At 42.4% G+C, this 25,089-nt stretch overlaps 1 protein-coding gene across 3 annotated transcripts; it reads left to right on the top strand.

Moving 5' to 3' along the window:
* The first annotated feature begins 1,359 nt into the window (after nt 1-1,359).
* On the top strand, nt 1,360-20,685 carry coq8aa (coenzyme Q8A, genome duplicate a). Of its 3 annotated transcripts, none has more exons than XM_068708893.1 (17): nt 1,360-1,751; nt 5,753-5,852; nt 9,575-9,657; nt 9,767-10,011; nt 10,102-10,264; nt 10,348-10,414; nt 13,272-13,337; nt 14,155-14,283; nt 15,494-15,579; nt 15,967-16,107; nt 16,571-16,652; nt 16,866-16,959; nt 17,576-17,717; nt 17,999-18,106; nt 18,194-18,259; nt 18,582-18,668; nt 18,795-20,685. In XM_068708893.1, exons 2-17 carry the CDS (start codon nt 5,759-5,761, stop codon nt 19,089-19,091), a joined length of 1,950 nt encoding a protein of 649 aa, XP_068564994.1. In that variant the 5' UTR covers nt 1,360-1,751; nt 5,753-5,758; the 3' UTR covers nt 19,092-20,685. The 3 variants fall into 3 exon arrangements, with proteins under 3 accessions (XP_068564994.1, XP_068564992.1, XP_068564993.1); XM_068708891.1 differs by having other exon boundaries at nt 1,361-1,751; nt 13,272-13,346; XM_068708892.1 differs by lacking the exon at nt 1,360-1,751 and adding an exon at nt 5,561-5,656 and having other exon boundaries at nt 13,272-13,346.
* The last annotated feature ends 4,404 nt before the right edge of the window (nt 20,686-25,089 follow it).

Raw genomic sequence — 25,089 nt, 5'->3', positions numbered from 1 at the left:
GGCCTTCAGTGCTGTCCTACTACAGTTGAACCACCTCCTAATAACCTCATTATGACGCCAGCATGACGGGATGCTTCGTCAGTAACGTGCAATGCATATAGTCCAAATCAATGAAATTAACACAATGACAAGAACAAACTCACAAGAACCAGTCACATATATTTATATGACAACAAAGCAGGTAGAAAAACATAAAATCCAAATAACACAGAACACGGAACACACACACAGAACATGGAACACACACACGGAACATGGAACACACACAGAACATGGAACACACACAGAACACAGAATGCACACAGAACACGGAACACACGGCCCACCACTGTGTCCATGTCTATAGAGCATTATAAACATACTTATAATGCGCTATAGTCTGATTTTTGCATTGTGTGAGCACTGATAAATATTGATGATGCTTTATAATAATAATTATATCTCATTATGAAGAACTTCATAGAATTGCTGGTCTCTCACAAATTGTTTTTGCAAGGATCATAGTGTATTTTAATTCCCATAGTTGCATTACATTATAATCTTTTTTATAATACATTATAACTACTGTTATGATGCATTATATTGTGATTATGAGTTACTCTAAGTGGTCATTGTTTGCTTTAAGTATAGTAAAGAATAATTTTGTTCTTGCATGCATTTTATATTTTTTTCACTTTACTTAACGTAAACAATGACCACTTAGAGTAACTCATAATCACAGTATAATGTATCATAGATAGTTTATAATGTATTACTATGGGAATTATAATACACTATGATCCTTGAAAAAAAGACTGACCTGTACTTATGATTTATTATGATAGGGCGCTCATAGGTCATTATACAATTATGTATAATGTGTTATCATATATTATAAAGCATTATGAATATGTATAAGTGCTTATTATTAAGTTAAAACTATAAGAGTAATGATTGATATTTCAAGGTGATTGTGAAATCATACATTGTTTTCATAATTTGTCCTGATAATTGATCAGCAATAACAATCAAACAGGGCAGTGTTGGGGTTATGTCCGCGTACCAACTACAGCAGATGGCAGCAGAGGCCCATTTCAAAGCCCAGGTACAATTATGTTTTTATGGTTGGCACGTGTGTGGTGTAAATGTGTCGGCTCATGTAAAACCTTGTGAAACCGGAATTTACTCTCAATAATACAGGGTCGGGCTATGGGACGCAGCATAAACATGTCCCTTGTTTTTCTCGCGTGATGAACCAATGAGAAGCCGCGTTTCAGGTCCCACCTCCTGTCAACAGTCGACGAGGACCAATAGGAGCAGAGCATGACCAGAGTCGTGCATAGATAAAGTTTAGCATTTCTGCGAGGGGAGATAAACTGTAACTGTACTGCTTTTAGAGATTAGATGTGAGGGCAAACTGATGGGACGAAAGTGACACAGAGAGGGCTGAGGATTGCATGCACATCTGCACGAAAAAACATCACAGCTGTATCATTAAAAAGCACGGCTCTGGTTGGTAAATAAGGTTTGACCTCGTGGTGGAGACATACTGGATTAGACGCTGCCAGCCAGCCAGCCAGCAGCAGCAGCAGCGACAACAACAGTAGGAGGAGAGCAATCTGCACCTCCTGCGTGGAAAAGAGACCCCGCGCGTGAACGTGCTGTTGTATGCGTTTATGCTAATTAGACAGGGGTTTGTTTTAGTTTGACTCGCGCACACCGCTGACCTAGTCTGACAGAGTTGGAGAAACAAGCAGAGACGACAGGTACTGGTGAGTATCTGCTATCAACAATAAGCACGTATTATATGTTAAATATGCTTTTTAAAATACTATTGTTTCCGGTTAGTCCTGTTTTAACAACGTTCACAAATCCTCCTCCGCGTGCCGACGTGCGCGTCGTCTGTTGCTGCTCAGTCACTTCTGCAAACTTTACCGACGTGATTTATTCAAGTAACGTTACTTACAAATGATTTATTACACATGCTTAACCAGCTTTAATAACGGCCAGTTGACAACGTGCCATGCGTTTTTGTTATGGCAGTGAGTCTCGTGGCTACACGCCCACGAGGACGTTTATAATCACAGATTTTGGGGCCACGTTCGTTGGTTTGAAGGATTTATTTATCGACTTATAGCTAAATTAGTTAAGAGGTTTACTACAGGTTTGAATATATGCCGAGGAGCCAGCGAATCCGTTTTAATACCATTCGTGAAGTATATTTTTGATTTGTTTCAAGTACTAATGAAACGTGTACTAGTAGTGTACTTTTACATAGTGTGTATGTATCGGCACGTTTAGGGTGAGTGTGTAAAATCTGAATGGAAAAAAAAAATGGGCTAAACTCTGATTCAATATTTTTTATGAATGTAAGCTACCTCCTACACAATAATTAACCCTAATACATTTACACTGCATGTGTGTATAGTGTATTTCAATAACATCTGAAGGAGTGTATTATGACACTTCTGCATACAGCCTGACTGATAGCACAGGTGTATTAGTAGAGGTTGACTATGACAGCCAAGAAGTTGCAGCGCAGAAATGCCAAAGGCACAAACTGTCTGAGGTCATTTCCTTTAGATAGTCTTTTTCCATTAAACGGCACCGACAAGTTTATTTTTGTCACGGCTCAGAAACAGGCTACACTTGGTCACAATGCTTTCATACCCAAAGTTATGGGTTCCTTATCAAAAAAGTGTGTTTATGTTATGCAGGGCTGCTCCCTCTTAGTCGAGAAGTCGACTAATCGGTTGTTTTGGTCTCAATCAACTGAGATTTCTTTAGTCGATAAGTTGTTTTTCATGCTTAAACAGGAGATTTAAAGTGGTGCCATTGTGTGATTCTCTGCGGAGAAACTCGGTGTTACTGATCTGTCGATTCAGATCAGATTCAATAAATGAATCGTATGAGTGTTAGTTGACCTGTCATTCAAAATCTAAAAATATTGACAGTCTCCAAATCCAGTGTTGATCAGGCGATTAGCTGATAACTGCCGCTGTGTTGTGGCCAATGCCGGTACAGTAACTGTCAAAAATGAATAAGTAATTTACTTAACTAAATAAAGAAACAACTTAAACTGATTTATCCATCAATCGCTCTAGGCTCTCCTCTGTATTGTGGTCTTTGCGGGAAACGTGGTTTTCCTCACGTTTGGCTCAGGACCAGCGGTGAGGGGCAGTGATGTACAGCGCTCAGATATAGACACATGCTGCAGCGATGCCTGTCTATTTTCACAGCAGTGAGTCAACAGCTTGTGGAGGACAGAGGAGCCCAGACAACAACTGAGGCTTAGCTGTGCGCGTGTGTGTCTGTGTGTGTGTGTGTGTGTGTGTGTGTGTGTGTGTGTGTGTGTGTGTACCATGTGTAATCACAGGCTGGGCCTCACAAACACCTTGTAGTGACCTCTCGCCCACTGAGCATCAGAACTAGCCTCTAGTTACATTTTGATTCGGGTTATAAAACTTTTAAGCATCCTCTCTCTTTTAGTTGACTTTTTCTACACTAATGCAGAGGAAGAAAGCAGCCTGTAAACACAAACTGATGCAACACACCCACATTGACAAATGGGAAGTTGCTCAATCGATTTCCATTTAGCAATAAACAGTAACTTCTATTTCACAGTATCAGATTTTGCAGGTTGAGTTTATTCGACAGCTCTGCATCCTGCAGAAACGCACGAGTATGTCTTACGCTTTATTAAGTATGCTGTTGTAGCCTGTTTGCATTCTGCAGCTCTGTGTTGCTGCTTTGCCCTGAAGGGACGGGCTGTCCTTGTTACCGACTTGGCGACTTTCTTGCTAGTTTCTCAAGATTACCAATCCCAGCTTGAATGAGATCATGCAGGACCGTTGAGCTGACTCAGCATAGTGCTGTGATAATTGTTTTGACAATAAAATGCAAAGAACAATCTTTGATTATATTGATATTTCAAACATGCCGTAACCTGCAGTATAACAGCTGTACTGTATTCTGAAGCCGGTTTATTTGCAAAGTTTGACTCTCATTTGTTCTTCCATTTGTCTTCTCTTTGTTTCTTTGTTTAGCTGGAGGCTCAGCCAATCATTCATTTGTACAGTGCTCTTACTCGGTGCTTGTGTGGGACCATAGTCACCCGATGATGTCGTTGTATGAATGTGTCATCTGTAAGATATTTAGTTGTTTTGGATGAACTGCGCCGGTGAGATCACGTAGGCATTAGACAGAGGAGCCTTAAATGTTAAGTCCCTTGGTGTCGGGGGTTTTTTTTTTTCCAGAGTTCGGCCCTTATTGCGTTGGAGCTCCGTCACATGCTGAGTCAGTCCGTAGTTACCCAGAATACAACACAGTTCTTTTGTGCTGCTGTCCTCGGAGTTTCCAACATGAACGTTAAAGTCCCCAAAAATAACTACAAACAGCAGTTCATCAAAAACTCTCGTATTGTTTTGTGTTTCTTTGTGTATTTCTGTGTATTTGAGGCTCAACCAGCTAAAGTCTCAATTCAAACCTGCAGAGGAAGGAAGTCTGAGATGTGTTTCTGTTAATTATCTGTCCTATGGTTAATTAATGATAGTAAAGAAAAACCCACTATCAGACAATAACAAGAATAAGATACAAATCAGTGTTTTCTTCAACCTCTCGTCTTCAGTCTGGCGTCTGAAAACACAGTGCAGCCCAGAAGCAGGACGGATGACCCACTTTCTGACTCAGTGTGTGTGTGTGTGTGTGTGTGTGTGTGTGTGTGTGTGTAGCGACACACACACTCACGTACTGCTTTTGAAGCTTTCAGCAACGGCTTTTTCCATTGGCCCGAGTCCCGGCTGAGCTGTGTTGAAGCATGTCGTCACACCCACAAAAGTGGCACCTGTAACACACTCACAAACACACTCGGGGGAATACTGCAGATTGCAAGAGAGGAATGCAGCTCTGTTTAGATAAGAGACAGAGAGGTAAGAGAGAGGAACTGAAGTCCTACCTGTGTCCTAAATAGACCTTGAGATATGTTCACAAGTTCATTATCACAGTTTCAGCTTTGTGTGGCGTGCCAACGGTTGACATGACAAGTTAACAAAAGATAATCCAGATTGATGATTTGGAAAGAAATTGAATACTTTGAGGTAAAACTTTAAACGGAAAACAATCTCGCGGTTGCAGAGAGAAACTTCGGAGCGGTATAAGTGTGCCGGCAAACCTTGTACATGAACAAAAACGTGCACCGACATTCACTCATGCACAGGAATAGCTGGTACAGGCAGCACCCAGCAACCCTCCAACTCCTCCCTCCTAGTTTCCAGTAACACATCCAGTCCTGGACCTCATGCACATATCTGCACAGCACACATGCATGCACGGCATACCCCCTTTCCTTTCTTGTGTGTGTGTGTGTGTGTGTGTGTGTGTGTGTGTGTGTGTGTGTGTGTGTGTGTGTGTGTGTGTGTGTGTGTGTGCGGCGCTCACACAGGGATTGGAGGTCATGAGTATTTATAGACAAAGTGTTATAGTCCCGGTCACCTCAAGATGCGACAGCTGTGTGCGCTTGTGAATGTGCACACAGCTTGTTTGGCAGCAGAATGTGTGTTGACGACAGGTTTTATGCCTTCCTGTCCATCTGAATGTCTTTGTCTTTGCTCCTCTCATCTTTGCTGACGTGGTGATATTGTCACACATTCCGATATCTGACCCGATTGTCGTCTTCTTTGTGGGTGAACACTATGTACCAGGCCTGCTATGTTTGAAATGAGATGTGGCATAACTAACGGTCGTATTTGTTTTTGTTTTTTGTCTCTGTCTTTAGTCCACCATGGCAGGCGATATGATGCTACTGATGCGAGGCTTGGCTAAGTTGAGCCAGGCGGTCGTGGAGACTCAGAGCAGCACCGTGCGCAGCGGAGCAGGTGAGTTCAACACACCTGTTGTTTGTAAGGGACCCGTAAAAGAGGGAAGGATCATTACGTCACTGAACCCACATTGATGCCAAGCTAATATTATTCTTTGTTATCAATAACTAACTTTTATATGCCTCCATAGAGAGGCAAAGTCCCTTCCCTTCCGGTGTCCCTCATGGGACCTTATTCTGGAAGAAACACAAATTGTTATCAACGCGGAGAGACAAATATGATTTGATCCCGTTTTAATTATGCCTCGAGTTACACATATATTTGTCAATTAAAAAGATAATTTGGCAACTCAAGAAGAGTCGGACCTGTCCTAACGGAACTGTTTAATGCGTGAAAGCGCTCTACATCTCTCATGTACGTTTCTCGGTAACTTAGCAATGTTCCACACACACACGTAATGTTATCTTACCAATGTTCCACACACACACATGTAATGTTATCTTACCAATGTTCCACACACACACGTAATGTTATCTTACCAATGTTCCACACACACACATGTAATGTTATCTTACCAATGTTCCACACACACATGTAATGTTATCTTACCAATGTTCCACACACACACGTAATGTTATCTTACCAATGTTCCACACACACACATGTAATGTTATCTTACCAATGTTCCACACACACTTGTAATGTTATCTTACCAATATTCCACACACACACGTAATGTTATCTTACCAATGTTCCACACACACACATGTAATGTTATCTTACCAATGTTCCACACACACACACACACGTAATGTTATCTTACCAATGTTCCACACACACACTTGTAATGTTATCTTACCAATGTTCCACACACACACGTAATGTTATCTTACCAATGTTCCACACACACACATGTAATGTTATCTTACCAATGTTCCACACACACACACACACGTAATGTTATCTTACCAATGTTCCACACACACACATGTAATGTTATCTTACCAATGTTCCACACACACATGTAATGTTATCTTACCAATGTTCCACACACACACGTAATGTTATCTTACTAATGTTCCACACACACATGTAATGTTATCTTACCAATGTTCCACACACACATGTAATGTTATCTTACCAATGTTCCACACACACACACATGTAATGTTATCTTACCAATGTTCCACACACACACACACATGTAATGTTATCTTACCAATGTTCCACACACACACACGTAATGTTATCTTACCAATGTTCCACACACACACACGTAATGTTATCTTACCAATGTTCCACACACACACACGTAATGTTATCTTACCAATGTTCCACACACACACACACACACGTAATGTTATCTTACCAATGTTCCACACACACACATGTAATGTTATCTTACCAATGTTCCACACACACACACGTAATGTTATCTTACCAATGTTCCACACACACACACACACACGTAATGTTATCTTACCAATGTTCCACACACACACATGTAATGTTATCTTACCAATGTTCCACACACACACACGTAATGTTATCTTACCAATGTTCCACACACACACACACACGTAATATTATCTTACCAATGTTCCACACACACACACACACACACACACACACACGTAATGTTATCTTACCAATGTTCCACACACACACATGTAATGTTATCTTACCAATGTTCCACACACACACACGTAATGTTATCTTACCAATGTTCCACACACACATGTAATGTTATCTTACCAATGTTCCACACACACACGTAATGTTATCTTACCAATGTTCCACACACACACATGTAATGTTATCTTACCAATGTTCCACACACACTTGTAATGTTATCTTACCAATGTTCCACACACACACGTAATGTTATCTTACCAATGTTCCACACACACACATGTAATGTTATCTTACCAATGTTCCACACACACACACGTAATGTTATCTTACCAATGTTCCACACACACACATGTAATGTTATCTTACCAATGTTCCACACACACATGTAATGTTATCTTACCAATGTTCCACACACACACGTAATGTTATCTTACTAATGTTCCACACACACATGTAATGTTATCTTACCAATGTTCCACACACACATGTAATGTTATCTTACCAATGTTCCACACACACACACACATGTAATGTTATCTTACCAATGTTCCACACACACACATGTAATGTTATCTTACCAATGTTCCACACACACACACACGTAATGTTATCTTACCAATGTTCCACACACACACATGTAATGTTATCTTACCAATGTTCCACACACACACACACGTAATGTTATCTTACCAATGTTCCACACACACACATGTAATGTTATCTTACCAATGTTCCACACACACACACGTAATGTTATCTTACCAATGTTCCACACACACACACACACACGTAATGTTATCTTACCAATGTTGCACACACACACACGTAATGTTATCTTACCAATGTTCCACACACACACACGTAATGTTATCTTACCAATGTTCCACACACACACACACACACACACACACACACGTAATGTTATCTTACCAATGTTCCACACACACACACACACGTAATGTTATCTTACCAATGTTCCACACACACACACGTAATGTTATCTTACCAATGTTCCACACACACACACGTAATGTTATCTTACCAATGTTCCACAAACACACATGTAATGTTATCTTACCAATGTTCCACACACACACATGTAATGTTATCTTACCAATGTTCCACACACACTTGTAATGTTATCTTACCAATGTTCCACACACACACATGTAATGTTATCTTACCAATGTTCCACACACACACACGTAATGTTATCTTACCAATGTTCCACGCACACACACACGTAATGTTATCTTACCAATGTTCCACACACACATGTAATGTTATCTTACCAATGTTCCACACACACACACATGTAATGTTATCTTACCAATGTTCCACACACACATGTAATGTTATCTTACCAATGTTCCACACACACACACATGTAATGTTATCTTACCAATGTTCCACACACACACACATGTAATGTTATCTTACCAATGTTCCACAAACACACATGTAATGTTATCTTACCAATGTTCCACACACACACACACATGTAATGTTATCTTACCAATGTTCCACACACACACGTAATGTTATCTTACCAATGTTCCACACACACATGTAATGTTATCTTACCAATGTTCCACAAACACACATGTAATGTTATCTTACCAATGTTCCACACACACACGTAATGTTATCTTACCAATGTTCCACACACACATGTAATGTTATCTTACCAATGTTCCACAAACACACATGTAATGTTATCTTACCAATGTTCCACACACACACATGTAATGTTATCTTACCAATGTTCCACACACACACATGTAGTGTTATCTTTCCTGGTGTTTTTTATCCAGCAGCTTTTTTTTATCAACCGGGAAATTATCTTTTGACCAACATCTTAATTCATGGCACTTATTGTATTGAAATACGATTTAAAAAAAACTCACGCCTACTGCGCATATGATTTACTTGACTTTATTTTAAAGGTTCCCCGCATGTTTAGTTCCTAAATTTGACTCTGACAAAACAAAAACAATTGTCAGTGAACTGCATTAAGATTTTTAACTGACTTGCTCATTCAGAGTCTGCCTTTAATTTGTATTACCAGGCGCTTAGTATGGACAGTGAGGTTGTTGCAGAAGAGCTAATAATAGTATTTTCTTGTTTTGTTATTTGTAACCCAGGGCTCTCAGGACTTGGCGCTGCAGTCCAAAGTGTCCAATCGGCTGCTGAGCAAAGCCTCTCTGCCGCCATGATGACAATGCAGGTGTGTGCATGTGTAAATACCGCTGTGCAAATCGGCTGCAAAGTTTAGCAAAAGACTACTATGAGTGCGTTTTCTTTTTGTGTCTCTTCATGTATATGTGTCTGTTTAGGGACTGACTGGCCAGCAGCAGGCGTCCTTATCAGAGTCCGAATATGACTTCCCCAAGGACGACGGTGCGTTCGCCGAGTTCAAGGAGGAAGACTTGGACTTTGCAGTGGATCAAACAGGAAGTGGGGATGATTTTGCAGCAGCAGGAGCGAGCCATGTCGGCGGCAAACAGTCGCTGTTTGAGGGGTACAAAGATCCCAGCAAACAGTTCAGTGGACACACCAGATCTTACCACCAAGATGCCAGGTATGAACAGTCTCAGTTGCACTCAAGGGGCGTACACGTTTGTGCTTTGGAGAATAAAAGGTAAATCTCTTTTTGCTTTGGGTTTGGCAGACACTTCTACAACCACAGTCTGAACAGGCATTTGTGGGGACATCAAGTCAGTCAGCTCAGGAGCTACCATCAGGACCCGACCACAGTGGGAGGACTCACCGCCGAAGACATTGAGAAAGCACGACAGGGCAAGAAGGCTGACATCAAATCACACAAACAGATGGTAATTCCTGTTCCTATATTCTTAATCACAAACACACATTGACGTGAACTGGAAAGGTGTCTTTACTGGTCTTTCTTCTTCAGCTGAGCGAGAGAGCCAGAGAGAGGAAAGTGCCAGTGACTCGGCTCAGCAGACTGGCCAACTTTGGAGGTACAGTTACACCACTCTTTGTTCCTCTGTCTGAATGCTGGCCGGTTCATTGGCTGGTCTGACTGTGTGTCTAGCTGCACGTCTGCAAGTGTGACTTCTTCCATAGTGGATACATAGAGTTGAGTCTGTGCAGTCAGTAAAATAATGATTTTAGTATATAGAGAAGAGTCTGCATGGGACTAATCCCTCAATTAATATTTGACGGTTGCGAAATACTCAGTGGAAATTGGGGGTTCCCAACCAAAAAAGACATTGCAAGTGACAAATAATTGTCTTCTGATTTTAGAGACCCCACTGAAATTTTGCTGTTGACGCTTTCATGGGTCTGAAGTGTCAATCAAGGGGTCTTGGAACCCCTCGAGACCTCCCGTATTTTGCACACTGAATATTTGTTAAATGATGTGGCTTCTCTCTGGTTAGTTAGCTACAATAAACAATTGTTATTGCTAGTTTTCGCTTATAATGCGACATTAATTTGTTGGTTAAAGTCCTGGAAACGTGTTCTTGTAATCGAGTCTAGCTGCAACCTACCACCTCCTCATCGCGCTGGGATCACTGGGTTCAGGGCAGTCGGTGTTGTGTCAGCAGCACATGTCCTTCTCAAAGTCTGTACAGTCAATAACGTCAAGACAACGCCACCGAATGTACAGGCATATTTAAATGGCAACAACATGGAGCAGCAACCACGGTTAATACTGCCAGCTCTTACACATAATACCTATAAGACTGTAAATATGTCAATGTAATTAACAGAAAGGTAACATGAGACTGGGCTCAGTTAAAGAAATGCATAGTAATTAGGTCAACCATATGGAGCCCTTAGTAATGGACATTGTTGCTGCCAAAATAAAGGCCTTGGTAGTCAACCACAGAAAGAGAGTGCAGCAGCAGCAGCTGCAGTGAAATCTGTGTGAGTTTGCGCTGCATATTGTTGTGTGTTAGTTAAGCTTCTGTTTGACCATGTTGCCTGTTCTCTAAGCCTATTAGCTGTGACACAAAACACAAACATGACTGCCAACTCCAAATAAAAGCATATCTAAAAACCAAATAGAAGAAACTAATTCTAAATAGTAATTAAGAATGGAAGCAGTTGTAAACATTGCTGACAAGCTGAAAGGTTGTACTTACTCTTCATGGCATGCTTTTTATTATTGTTCGTGGTCTTATTTATACGTCAACCGCTGCTGTAAAATATTGAATCTAATATTGAAATGTTTGCAGATGAAGGCGAGAGCAGAGATCTGCGTCTCCTTGTCTCAAAGTCATATCTAGACAGGATGTTATTTCAGTGATAAGCTTGTTCAAAGGCTGAAACACTCATTCACACGAGCACGCCGAACGCCTCACAAGCAGCCGCGGACATAGTTTGGCATGACGGATCAGAGCTTGTAAATCAGCCGCTTCGTAGCTTCACTTCAGGCGGGTGATGGAAAGGTTAACAGGTGGCTCAGATTGTTGCGCAGAGGAGCTAAAAGCAAAAAGGGCGAGGGTAAACAAACCACGTCGACCCAGAGCGGAGCCTCTCGGCGAGTCGGACCGGACTGCCAGCGCAAATAACACGCAGCAGAATTTAGCCGCGGCTCATTCCAAACCGACTTACACGATCTACAATGAGACGCAAGTCGAGTTGATTTGGCATGTTGACAGTGGTAACATTTAGAAGGTGTGGGAGAGGGGGGAGGGAGGGGGGGGGGGGGGGGATTCTGGCCTCTGTCTGTCCTTCACTCTCCTGCAGTATTTGTTGACAAAGTTACACAAGTTGTTTGACTCGCAGCTTACGAGCGCGTGGAGATAGTGAATGCAGGTTTGAGGCAGTTTCGATGTGAGAACAAGCAGCAAAGTGATTTCTAGGATCATAAGTCTGTCTGCGTGTTTTTTTGGCAACAGCGATTATTGCAACCAATCCATCTCCATCTGTTGTAACGCCATGTTTGAAAGGTTTTGCTGAGGTTTTTGAAACAGGAATATATACGTAGAGAGCATCTATGTAAAGCACTTTCTAAAGCATTGTTTTTTTAGAAAACTGCAATATAAATAAAGATATGAAAAGCTTGTAAGCAGCAGTCCGTCTGTAAACACACACAAAGAGTGAGGTAACACCATGTAGGGTTACACGAGGTAAATCTGTCATAAATTCTGATGCACATCCTGATTCTCTCTGGTCCGACTCGTCCGCAACAACAGAGGAGATTTCACACGTTTGACCGGAGAAGAAATGCTCGCTCCACTTGTAAACAAGGCACCGAAGGGGGGCGGTGTCCTGATTTGTCCATCCACCGTTCTTCGGATCTCAGATTTGACGCCTCAGAGACCGCTGACTAACCGATTATGTAATGCTGAGTTATGTAAGGTAGAGACCGGGCTTTGGAGGAGCTGGCTCACAAACGGCCCCACCATGACCCGCTCGCTTTTCCTTTTCATCATCTGCTAAAATAACCCTGTAACGTCTTCAGAGGATTAAGCATTTTAGGGGCTTAATTGTTTATATATTTAGATGAACGCTTTAATATCCATGTGCTCGGTTGGGTTGGCAGAAGTGCAGCTGTTACAGTTCTGTCATTGCACTCTGCCGAGTTAATTTAGTGCTCATCTGCCCATGTTCTGTTTGTGTCATATGTTGCACATTTTATTTTGATGAGAACGACATTCCTCAGAGGCAACGCTGGTGACAGGTTCATGGTGAAAGAAGTACTGCCAATGATTGACTCACTAAGAGAATGTTTTTACAGCGCCACTGCATGACACTGAAGACTTTCATGTCTATTTTGTCATTTTACTGAGTTTTCAGTTTCTCCGTTCCGTTACGTCATTGTGTTGTTGATCTGTCTGTCTGTCTGTCTGTCTGTGTCTCCACCAGGTCTAGCTGTGGGTTTGGGGATTGGAGCACTGGCAGAAGTTGCTAAGAAGACCATGAGACAGAATGGTACAGCAGGTAACACTAACAAACCCACTAACTCACCCACACTTGCTCACTTAGCATCAATAGGGAGCCTTTGTACCAAACAGCTACGGTATTTGTGCAGCATTTAAAGTACACATCTGAGAGTTCTGTGCCTGTGAGGACGGGTATTTCTGTCGATTGTGCGATTTTACAACTGCGTTCTCGTAAAAACCTTGCATCATTTTTTCAGTACCGATCTTTTACGCATGTTGCTACATGCTACACACGTTTTGTATGCCAGCAGAGCACAATTAGCAATTCAGCCGCCTCTCACAGCAACCTCCCACCTAAACAAACACTCCTGCTCCGCACAGTGAACCTGCTAGCATCAAAACAGAGCTAAGCTGAAACAGCGTACGAGAGTAAATATGGTGTGTGTGTGTGTGTGTGTGTGTGTGTGTGTGTGTGTGTGTGAGAGAGAGAGAGAGTTAATCCTAGCAGGGAGGTTATGAACTCGTGCGTGTGTGTGTGTGTGTGTGTGTGTGTGTGTGTGTGTGTGTGTGTGTGTGTGGTAAATCTCTACAAAAGCCTCTCAAGGGAGCTTCAGACACACTAAAACACACTAACCGGCGACCTACTGACACACATACTCACAGACACATGCACATATTGTGTAAAAACCTTTAAACTATTGATATTAATCAATCCAAATGACTTCACCTGAGCACAAACTAAAAGCGTTACATAGTTACAGTAATTGACACAAGTCTAAAAATGTGGCTCCAAACTTTAGTTTCTTGACACAGTGGTGTAGAAGGAGGCATTGAACCAACACCCTCTCCGTTCTGCGCCACTGCAGGTGACAGTAAGAAGGGTGTCCTGGACTCCAGCCCCTTCCTGTCCGAGGCCAACGCCGAGCGCATCGTCAGAACCCTGTGTAAAGTCAGAGGAGCGGCGTTAAAGCTGGGGCAGATGCTCAGCATTCAAGGTGAGCGACGGTTATTTACGACGCACAGATGTCGTGGAGTTTCGGGGGAGCTGATGGTTTTTCTATGCGCTCTGTCGGAGTCGTGACATTGACCCGTTGTTGCACACAAGACAACAAACACGCAGGCAGCGGCGGCTGAGAATACGCCGTAATGTAATTTGAAGCTGGTTTGTTATTCGCACACGTAAGCCAAAGTTCAAGGGCAGAAAGCCAGCGTCGGTAAACATGCTGGTGCGGCCGGATCAGGTAACGGGACTAAACTACACCTCATTAAATTTGTTCATCGCGGTTTTCCTCACTGCCTGATTTTGGCTGGCGACCTTTTTCTTTTGCCAGCGGAGGTCTGAACATGTTAGCGTATACTTCACACACATGGTACTGTGTAGTCAATTTAAAAAGCCACAGAAACAGTAGGAGGAGAGAACAGGACGCTGGCTGCCCAGTTGTTTGCTAAACACTTTTCAGCACAGTGGGTTGGCCTTGTGTGCGGCTGTTTGCTGAACGGGCATTTACTCCATCGCTAAGGTGCTTACAAGTTCAGTCTTCAAACTAAAATGATTGATTGGAAAATGGACAGAAAGGTCAAAGTCTTCTCCGACAGAGAGGTTGAGAAAAGACTTCAAAGTCTTAACAGTCAACTTTGACCACTACAACATGACTGGAGTCAGTAAATCTGGAGGAAAAACATCCCTGACACTGACTCTGACATTATTTATCAGTCAGAGCAGGAATGCAGGTGATTGTGCTTCCAGCCATTGTACCCTTTACCACCGATCCACAATAACGTTCACCGTGAGAGGTCAGAAGCTTTTTTCAAACTGATAATAAAGTTTGTAATGCCGATTACTCATATCATCAGCAATGTCAGACAAATTATTCCTTCTAGTTGCCAAGCAGTATGATCTTTTCATTTATTGTAATTAAGTTTTCTTGATTGAAATTAAACCTGGGATTCAACTCAGTTGAACAATGAAGTGTTAGGTGGACCGACTGTTTTCTTAAAGCTATGAACCCATATTCAAGGTGTGCCTTAAGTCATGTAAGGCAGCTTTACGGGCACCTCAAAGCAACGACCACACCTGGAGTATAAATGCTGCCGTAGTTACAGGCTTCAGGGAAACTAAATTTGTTGTCAGTTCAGCCGGCCTTCGCCTCGGGACCGGCATGTCTGTCCAGTTCAGACGAACTCAGTTGTGTTTGTGTATTTCAGATGATGCATTCATCAACCCTCAACTCGCCAAGATCTTTGAGCGCGTAAGACAGAGCGCTGACTTCATGCCAATCAAGCAAATGACAGTAAGTGTCCTCTTCCTCTTCTTCTTTATTTAATTATAATTGGATGGATTGTAATCGGCTGTCACACATTGTAACTGATGATGTAATAAGTATAGCAATATCAATTCTACCTTTTAGCATCTTTCCCACAGCCTCTTGAAGGCGGGTCTGTTGTTGTTCCGCCTCGCTGTTTGCTATGAACGTCTGTGTGTTGACAGCCGGCAGAGCGGAACCGGTGTGACGTTTAAACGGCGTGTTGTTTATTGCCCAACTGCTGGGAGATTTTAAAAAAAGAAACTGCGGATCTTCTTCACAGCAGTGTTGCAGAATCTCGCCCGCTGTGAACTCACCTTTGACTCCCGCCGGTGATAAAATGACCCTAATTCTAAATATTGTGTCCGTCTGCAGAAAGCGCTGAACAGCGACTTGGGCCCTAACTGGAGAGACAAGCTGGAATCGTTCGAGGAGCGTCCGTTTGCCGCAGCGTCCATTGGCCAAGTTCACCTGGCGAGGATGAAGGACGGCAGGGAGGTGGCCATGAAAATACAGGTACACTGTGAACGTGTGTGTGTGTGTGTGTGTGTGTGTGTGTGTGTGTGTGTGAGAACACAGTACATTCTCATGTTGTTAAAAGTGGAACTGGAGAGTTTATCTCACACAGAATCTGATGACTCTTCGGTCTTTTTTACAGACTTTGTTTACAGATCAGACCTGAGTCAATGAAGAAGTGTCTAAACTAGAAACATCTCAGATTGTTTTTTTATTCATTTACAAATGCAATTTTAAATGGATAAAGGATTTGACAGTAAACTTACAAAGTATTATTTTAATCTCAAGATAGAGAATAATTTCAATCCCTGTATAAACTGTAGTTATATTATACTACAAACATGCATTAACAGTATTTCAAAGTGAGATTTTGAATATAAAGACCACATAACAGACGGCGTTCCCTCATTTAATGATCAAATTAAAGTAAAGCAAACCATTTTCTTTGTTTGTTTGTTCCCAGTACCCCGGTGTGGCTCAGAGCATCAACAGTGACGTCAACAACTTGATGACGGTGCTGAGTATCAGCAATGCCCTGCCTGAAGGTACACATTCCAAGAAACTCACCGCCATGCGAACACAAGCATGCTCACCTTCTCAGTCACGCACAAGCGACGTGAACATGCACAACTTCACTCTTCGTTTCTCCATCTGCAATCTGTAATCGCGTGCTCTGTATCCCACTGTGTGTGTGTGTGTGTGTGTGTGTGTGTGTGTGTGTTGTGTGTGTGTGTGTGTGTGTGTGTGTCTCTCTGTAGGTCTGTTTCCAGAGCACCTGATAGACGTGATGAGAAAAGAGCTAGCGCTGGAGTGCGACTATATCCGAGAGGCCCAGTGTGCAAAGAAATTCAAGTGAGTCTTACGTAGGATGTGTTTCAGTGTTATCGACAGAGCGCCAACAAAAATGTTCCTTTATATTGTATTGATCCATGACATACATGCTTATAATCATTCAGTTGTAACCGGTGGAATGGGGACTACTTAGAGTTTATTATGTTAATAATAATATTCAGAGAAAAAATACCCGTCTAGGCAAGAATTCAAAAGTGAAATGTGTAGTGAGATGCGATTAACATGTCATACTGGTTGTGCTACTTAAAATGCTAGCGTAAGGATTAAAAAGATTCAAGCTTAAGAATTGAGGAAGACCAGTTTGTAGTTTTGTTTTTGTAGTTGTGACAGGAAAGATGTATTACAAAGCCCTTAAAAGCACGATCAACCGTATCCTTGTTTAGACTCTAGCAGTGACTGCAATGTGCCGTCTCTCTCTCTCTCATGGAGCGCACAGGAGTAGAACGACTCATGTTACACATACACATCTCTCTGGTTCAAGGTTATCACAACCACTGAGACTGCCAGCCAACTATATATATATATATAGAGAGAGAGAGAGAGAGAGAGAGAGACTGACTACATGCCTACCTAACCTGGATTTATGTCTTTGCATCTAATCCTCGTTGTGACTCAGGGAGCTATTGAAGGACCATCCGTTCTTCCATGTACCGGAGGTGATAGAGGAGCTGTGCGGTAGCCACGTCCTGACCACAGAGCTTGTCCCCGGGTTTCCCCTCGACCAGGCCGCGGGCCTCACACAGGACCTGAAGAACGAGGTACAGCTGACCGACCAGCCGATAGATAGCTGGCTGCATTTGAACGCGTTGGTTAAAGTGTTCAGAGGGGTGGATGTGTGTGTTTGTGGGAGACGGGACTAGTGTCTTTCTGATCAATAAATGCACATATCTGTCATTTTACCATGCTTTCTCCCCTTCTCCTTTCATTTCCTTCCCACAAGTCCCCCGCTTTCCTCGCCCCATTACATTCACTCTCCGTCATAGTTGACCTCAGTGCAGTGAACTTCTTCCACATGTTGTTTTTTCTATCCCCGTCTCAGATCTGTCACAACATCTTGCTCCTGTGCCTCAGAGAGCTGTTTGAGTTCAGGTTCATGCAGACTGACCCAAACTGGTCCAACTTCTTCTACGATCCGCAGACGCACAGGGTGAGTCTGTCTGTCGGCTAAAAGCTGCTGTTACCTGGCAGTGAGATTTGAGAGTAATGAAAGTCGATCATTGGATTGTCTCTCTAGGTGGCGCTGTTGGACTTTGGAGCCACGAGAGGATTCGATCAGAGTTTCACAGATGACTACATAGAGGTAAGTCAGTCAGCCTCATTTATTTTATTTCTCACAGTAATTTAATAAACAGGATCATATTTCTTGATCAACACAAAGCTTCAGTTACTTTAACTCACCCGCTGTTTACACACTTGTCGCACCCCTGCTGCTTTTGTTTAGGTTTAGATTTTTTTGTGGAATCAAAGCTGACATTTGTACTGTGGTTTAACTTCCAGTGGCAAGTCGGTACTGAAAATACCTCAGTTATGCAGATTGCGTTGCCGTGCGTGAGCTGTTAAAACACGTCTCGGAGATGCAGAGAAAGAAGTGATGGCGGTAACGGTCTTAATCCTGTTTGTAGATAATCCGTTCAGCCGCTGAGGGCAACAGAGAGGGAGTTCTGAAGAAATCCATCGATATGAAGTTCCTGACCGGATACGAGTCCAAGGTAACTATCTCTTGATCTGTCTGCTCGACATGTAAAGTAAAAAGTACAAATGAGTGACCCGTTAACTGTCATTGGCTGAGACTAAATCTGCGGTGTGTTTTTTTTTTCCCCCCTCCCTGTGTCCAGGCGATGATGAGCGCCCACGTGGACGCCGTGATGATCCTCGGCGAGGCCTTTGCCTCCACAGACAACTTTGAATTTGGCTCCCAGTCCACCACGGAGAGGATCCACAACCTCATCCCTGTGATGCTCAAACACCGGCTCACCCCGCCTCCCGAGGAGACGTACTCGCTCCACCGCAAGATGGGCGGCTCGTTCCTCATCTGCGCCCGGCTGGACGCGCAGCTGCAGTGCAAGGACATGTTCCAGACGGCGTATCGGAAGTACTGGGAGGGCCGCACGCCGCCCTCTCACTCAGCCTGAGCCGACCCCGAGTGTCGGGCGATTTGACGGACAGATCCTGGGGCCAACGGAAAAAGGGGCAAGTCGGCGGCGAGGTCGTGGTGTGATGACGCACAACTGCAGAGCGGAGGCCGTGTCACCCGCACTGGTCAGTCAGCAGAAGCTTATCCTTCCCACTTTGGGCGCCCCACTACCATGAGCTTTTGACAGGCACTTATCCGTAATTACAGCCATCATTTCTTTGTTTGAGAAAGGGAACACGACGTCTGGAGAGCTTTAAGACCAAACTCTATATATATGGCCCTGAGAGCACAGAGATGACTTGAGGTGGATGGAAGGAGAGAGACGAACAGCCTTGCGATTAGTAGTTGAGGTGTAAAATGAATGTAAACGGGTTTGAATTTGATCTCTTCTCTGATGATTTATGCGTTTTGCTTTGCTGTGTTTTTGTTTAACCTTTTGGACGTCTGTCCAGTTTGCCAGAAAACTCATGAAAACATGAAATATTGATTGTATTAAGGAAGAGGACTGAACTCTAAATGTCACATGGTCAGTGTTGCACAGTATTGGCCAGGACCAACATAAATGGGAAGTTTGATTAGATACCAATCATGTTGCTGTAGTCTAAATGTAGACAGCTAAATAAATCGGACAGTTTTATTTGTCAAGATGTTGCCCAGTTTAGGTTGATTTATTCATTTGCATGAAATGTGAAAAACTGGAATTTTTCAGCATTCACACACAAGAGAGGTCGACTTTTAACTTGTGTATTTCCTGTATCAGTGTATCCATTCAGATTTCTGTTTATGACTTTTAGGTTTTTAGGGACACATTCTGTGGGCAGAAAGTTGATTCAAACTATCAAGTCTGTTTCAAGCGACCATGATCAGGACTTTCAGGATCTATATGTTTAACGAACCTCGGGTTAAAGAGTGATTTTACTAAGTTTGTGTCTGCGGATAAAAAGTCGATATAGAGAATCTGCTGTAGATTTTTATTCTTTATGTCACGTCTGATGTTTTGTCTTCAAACTTAGTCAATACGTGGCAGATTTAACTCGTGAATTCCAGTTGATTACCAACATGTTGGCATAAAGGCTCAGAGTTTTATTTTTGTTTAGTTCCAAAGCATTTATCTCTTCAACTTCTATGTCAGAAAATATGGAGGTGAAACCAGATGAATCCATGTTGCTCACTGTAAGAAAGACTGAGCGCAGCAACCTGCGCTTAGTCATGAATGTTAATGAAGTGCGAGATGGAAGAAGCTCATCGTGATATCGCACAAGCTCAGCTCGTGGGCTCACCTGGCTTCCACAAGTCGGTAATCTCTCCACACCTCATCGGGTGTGAAATCCTCCATCACCTGGCTGATGTGCGGCTGTGAAACTTCTCTCCACTCTGCTGTGTGAACACAGTTATCACGGCCTCTTGTGTGAAGATGAGGGGGGGGGGGGGGGGTAAGACAAGGTGCCTGTAGTCTCCAGTGGAAGGCTTTTATCTTTAAATATCAACTTTATATTCCATATCAAGAGGAGACGGTTTAAAATGTTCTAATCAAAGTGAAAGTTGTGATAAAGACATTGAATGAAAAGAATAAATGTTTGATCTATCCTTGTCATGTGGCTCTGTGTGCTCTTTTGTCTGTATGGTATTAATACTTTCAAAGAAACATTAAATAGTGTGTCAGTTGAGTTTCAAAAAACTTATATCTCAGTGTAAATACAGCCCAGATTTTGTTCATGTATCCTCTACTGTAGGTTAAGAGGTTGTAATGTGTGTTTGGAGGACATAAAAACAGAGAAAATGCAGCAGGGAGAGGCAGAGATATTGTCTTCCTTATATAGTAATGTCTGGGCCAGAATCGGGGGAACTGGCAAAGAGCCTGGGAAAAATGATCACACACACACACACACATAAATATTCACAAAATACACACATGCACGTACATATCCAGGCAGATTAATCATGCCAGTATTACAGGAAGTGGTTTAAGAGTGAGTACATGTAGATCGACGCATCGACACACACAACCCCTCCCCAAACCCTTTTCCTCTCTGAATCACCCTCAGCTACGATACTTCTTGCATGTTCACACTTTTTCCAGTGACTGAAGTGTTGTCTTTCAGTGCCACAGTCTGTTGTAGTTCACCTCAGTGTCCAGCACGCGGCGCTGATGCGTTTCCACGTAGCGACTAACCGAATAAAAGCTCCATTAGTTCCTGAAATACTGACATCAGCCCAATAAAAGAGCAAAACTTAACCAGCCTGAAGCCAGCCAGATAATTATATGAAGCTGGGTGTAAGAGTGTAATCTCTGCTTTATTAAACAATATCCTGTAAGCAGAGGTGGGAGTGGGAGATGATTGCACAAAGCAGCAGCGGTCATTAGATGCTTGTAGACCACTATATAATATTCAGAGTACTGTGTCTAACTAATCCGAGCCTCATGAGAGGATGATAGAACTATATACTTGAGGCAGAATATGCTAATCACAGAATGCTCTCATTTTGTGGTTGCCAACCTGATAATCTACGGCATTAATTAAGTATATTTTTCACTGCAAGGATTTCATATTCTTATGGAAGCGTAAGCTCGCCAAGAGATTCATGCAATTGCATTAGTTCCAGTTAAATACCATCTGCTGTTTTCCCAGAATACATGTTCTAAAATTGTTTTCTAGAGGCCACATTTGACTCCCATGCAGGTCTCTGCAGTCAGAGAATCTGAACCACGAGGTCAGGACCCGAGATAGTTGAAAAGCCACTGTGTGGTAAATATATTGTGATTAGAATGAGTTGTAACGAGGCTGGGATGTCGACTGCAGTTTGGGTGGAAACGCTTTTCAAAAGCAGTGTTGTCGCTGCGTTACATCTCGATGACCTGAATGTGTTTTGACGTTGCAGTTTGCTGAGCTGAGATGGAAACAACTCACCACTGGGTGTGTTTACACTATAAGAGAGGAGTGTTGGGGGGGAATGTTGTGCACCTAGTTGTCTGGTCAGAACGAGCAAGCAGTGACAAATCCTTATTTGGTGAGAGGGGGCTACTCAGCAAGTCTGGGCAGAATCCTAAAAGGCAAACACTCTCACAACTCTAACTTTAGCAGTTTTCTTCTGTGTGATTTGCATGTTTTTATCCTCATCACCAGCATCCCTGGGCAGATGGTTAATGAGACTATTTCCACAATTGCCATGGAAACTAATTTTATACAGTTTTGATATGGAGTAACCAAGAAATGCGCTTCAGAGCGTTCAAGCTAAATCTGATAAACTCCCTTCCCAACTGTAAGAAAGTCGAACAAGGGCGACACTCAGCTGGACTGTGGAATTAACCAACTAATAACTACAACTAACTAGAGATTCTGATTATGACCTGCTGTGAAACAAAGACAAATACTGAATGAGGCAAAAACATGGTATATGGACTCCTTTTCAGTGGACTAATGTTAACAGAAGAAATGTTCATATTCAGGGGTGGAGGTAACAAATTTACTCTTGTTACTCAAAATTTTTATAATTTAAAAAAGGAGCTGCAGGTGTGTCTACAGCCGCAGGAGATCAGAGCTCCATGTCCAGGGTTGTGACACCAACGTTGCCAGATTGGGCTGGTTTAAAGTTGTGATTGGGTTGGAAACTGTCAATCTGATCTGGACACGTGGGTGACACAAATATTTATTAATGTTTGTGTTCATGGGACTGGAGCCACTTCAAGCACAATCAAATTAAGGACCACATAGGGGTTGTGGGTATAATGAGATCTATTGTATCTCAGCATTGTTTGATTTTTTTTTTTTTGCATCTTTCTTAATTAATGACTGGTTTAAAATACCACCCAGGAGCTAAGTGACACACCCGCCATGTTCGTGACCTGAATGGTAAAGGCACGCTCGGGGCATGCTACTCCTAGCTAACATGCTAAATGCTAACATGCCCTGATTTCTATGTTCACAGTAGAATGTTTACCTTCATTGAGGTGTGTGAGGACTTTCTGCTGTTTGAGACTGTAAATTCCTGATGCGAGGCAGAGTGTACTGGGACAGAGGGACCGAGTAGACTGGTTGTAGTGGGATAGAGGGACCGAGTGGACTGGTTGTAGTGGGATAGAGGGACCGAGTGGACTGGTTGTAGTGGGATAGAGGGGCCGAGTGGACTGGTTGTAGTGGGCTAGAGGGACCGAATGGACTGGTTGTAGTGGGATAGAGGGACAGAGTGGACTGGTTGTAGTGGGATAGAGGGACCTAGTGGACTGGTTGTAGTGGGACAGAGGGACCGAGTGGACTAGTTGTAGTGGGATAGAGGGACCGAGTGGACTAGTTGTAGTGGGATAGAGGGACCGAGTGGACTGGTTGTAGTGGGATAGAGGGACCGAGTGGACTGGTTGTAGTGGGATAGAGGGACCTAGTGGACTGGTTGTAGTGGGATAGAGGGACCGAGTGGACTGGTTGTAGTGGGATAGAGGGACCGAGTGGACTGGTTGTAGTGGGATAGAGGGACCGAGTGGACTGGTTGTAGTGGGATAGAGGGACCTAGTGGACTGGTTGTATTATTCATTGAGAATGAACAAGCAGTAAAGTTTAACCTGGCGGTGTGGGGGAAAAAAACCTGTAGTTTGTGGCTGCAGCATCTGTGGAGTTTATATTGTTTTTACATGTCCAAGTTTGCTCCTTTTGTGAAGTTTTATGCTATTGTTGAAAAAAGTGAATTTAGAGCAAATTGTTGAGCAACATGAAACATGATGAATGTCATTCCTACCACAGTATCAACAGTTTTCTTCATGGTCTGTATCAAATGCATTAGCCATATTCAGAAATATATGTTTATTCTTAGTCAGCCAATTTAGCAAAGTCACAGAATTAAGCTACAATCTTAAAATAGTTTGTGTGCGTGTGTGTGTGTGTGTGTGTGTGTGTGTGTGTGTTAGTCTACAGTGACTTGACAACAAAGATATGCATGCAGAAATCTGTACATGGCAGTATGTTCATCTACTATCCAAAAACTAACACAACACCACCATCATTATAATCAAGTGTCCAAATAACAATTATTTCAGATCTTTAAATTGCGCCCAAACCCACACAAAGCAAATAAACTCCAGCATCACTGCTACAGAAACACCTCTGGGAAAACATTGGTCATGTGTAAGGCATAAAATATCATCACCATCACAGACATCGTCATCATCATCTGTGTCACATACAAACACTGTACAACATATACACAGAAAAACATTGGCGTCGTCATCCAAACTACAGAAGTACTCTTAAAAAGGCATTTGGCTAAGATAATGAAGATAATTAAAACCAACAGGAATAATATAAAAAACAATCTAAATCAAAGAGTAGAAAAAAATAATTAAGAAGGGGGTAAAATTGTGAATTATGCACATAACGTTTGGTGTCTGTAGAGGCACAACCGAAATGGGAAGTCATCATAGACTAAATGTATCTCCACTTTCTCCCAGAAATGCTGCATGACATTTGCTGAATCTGTCCCATTATTACAAGAGACGTAATAATCTGCCTTTCTGTTTTTTTAATGAGGACTGTTAGCATTTTTGTCAGTGTATCCAGTTGGAGTCCATTCAGTTTATTCAGCAGTAACTGAGCTTCCTGTAAACACACTCGCGGTGATTTCGATCCACTTTCCATTACTGTTGCGGATGAGGCTAAGCTGGTTTAATTCTTTTTGTCTGAGGCTCTTTGACTTTTGAAACTCTTGGATAAGCTTTCAGGGAAGTGAGCCAGCAAAACAATGCATGAGAAAGCCGATGTGGCATCATGGGAAAGGCTTTGTTTGGATCAATAGTTCCAAGGCAAGTTTTGTTAAATATTACAACTTTTTGATTGAGTCTTGAACATGAAGGAATTGTCCATCTTTACTTATGTGACCTATGCACCTTTTTACATGGTTAAACTGAGGCCATACCATTTATTCTCCAATCTCCATTTCCAATATAGCACACTATCACTCACCCACACATTAATATAATTATAATAATACAATTAATATATACATCATTT

Source organism: Cebidichthys violaceus, unplaced genomic scaffold (assembly GCF_023349555.1).
Source record: "Cebidichthys violaceus isolate CVI_PGR_0920_01 unplaced genomic scaffold, fCebVio1.0.p SCAF_14, whole genome shotgun sequence".
NCBI lineage: Eukaryota > Metazoa > Chordata > Actinopteri > Perciformes > Stichaeidae > Cebidichthys > Cebidichthys violaceus.
This window is presented reverse-complemented; position numbering and strand designations above follow the sequence as displayed.

Excerpts from the sequence above, each read along its gene's own strand:
- coq8aa (XM_068708891.1), top strand. The coding sequence starts at position 5,759 with ATGGCAGGCGATATGATGCTACTGATGCGAGGCTTGGCTAAGTTGAGC. Across the intron at positions 15,580-15,966 it reads TGCCAATCAAGCAAATGACA|AAAGCGCTGAACAGCGACTT; the intron begins GTAAGTGTCCTC and ends GTCCGTCTGCAG. Across the intron at positions 16,960-17,575 it reads CAGTGTGCAAAGAAATTCAA|GGAGCTATTGAAGGACCATC; the intron begins GTGAGTCTTACG and ends GTTGTGACTCAG.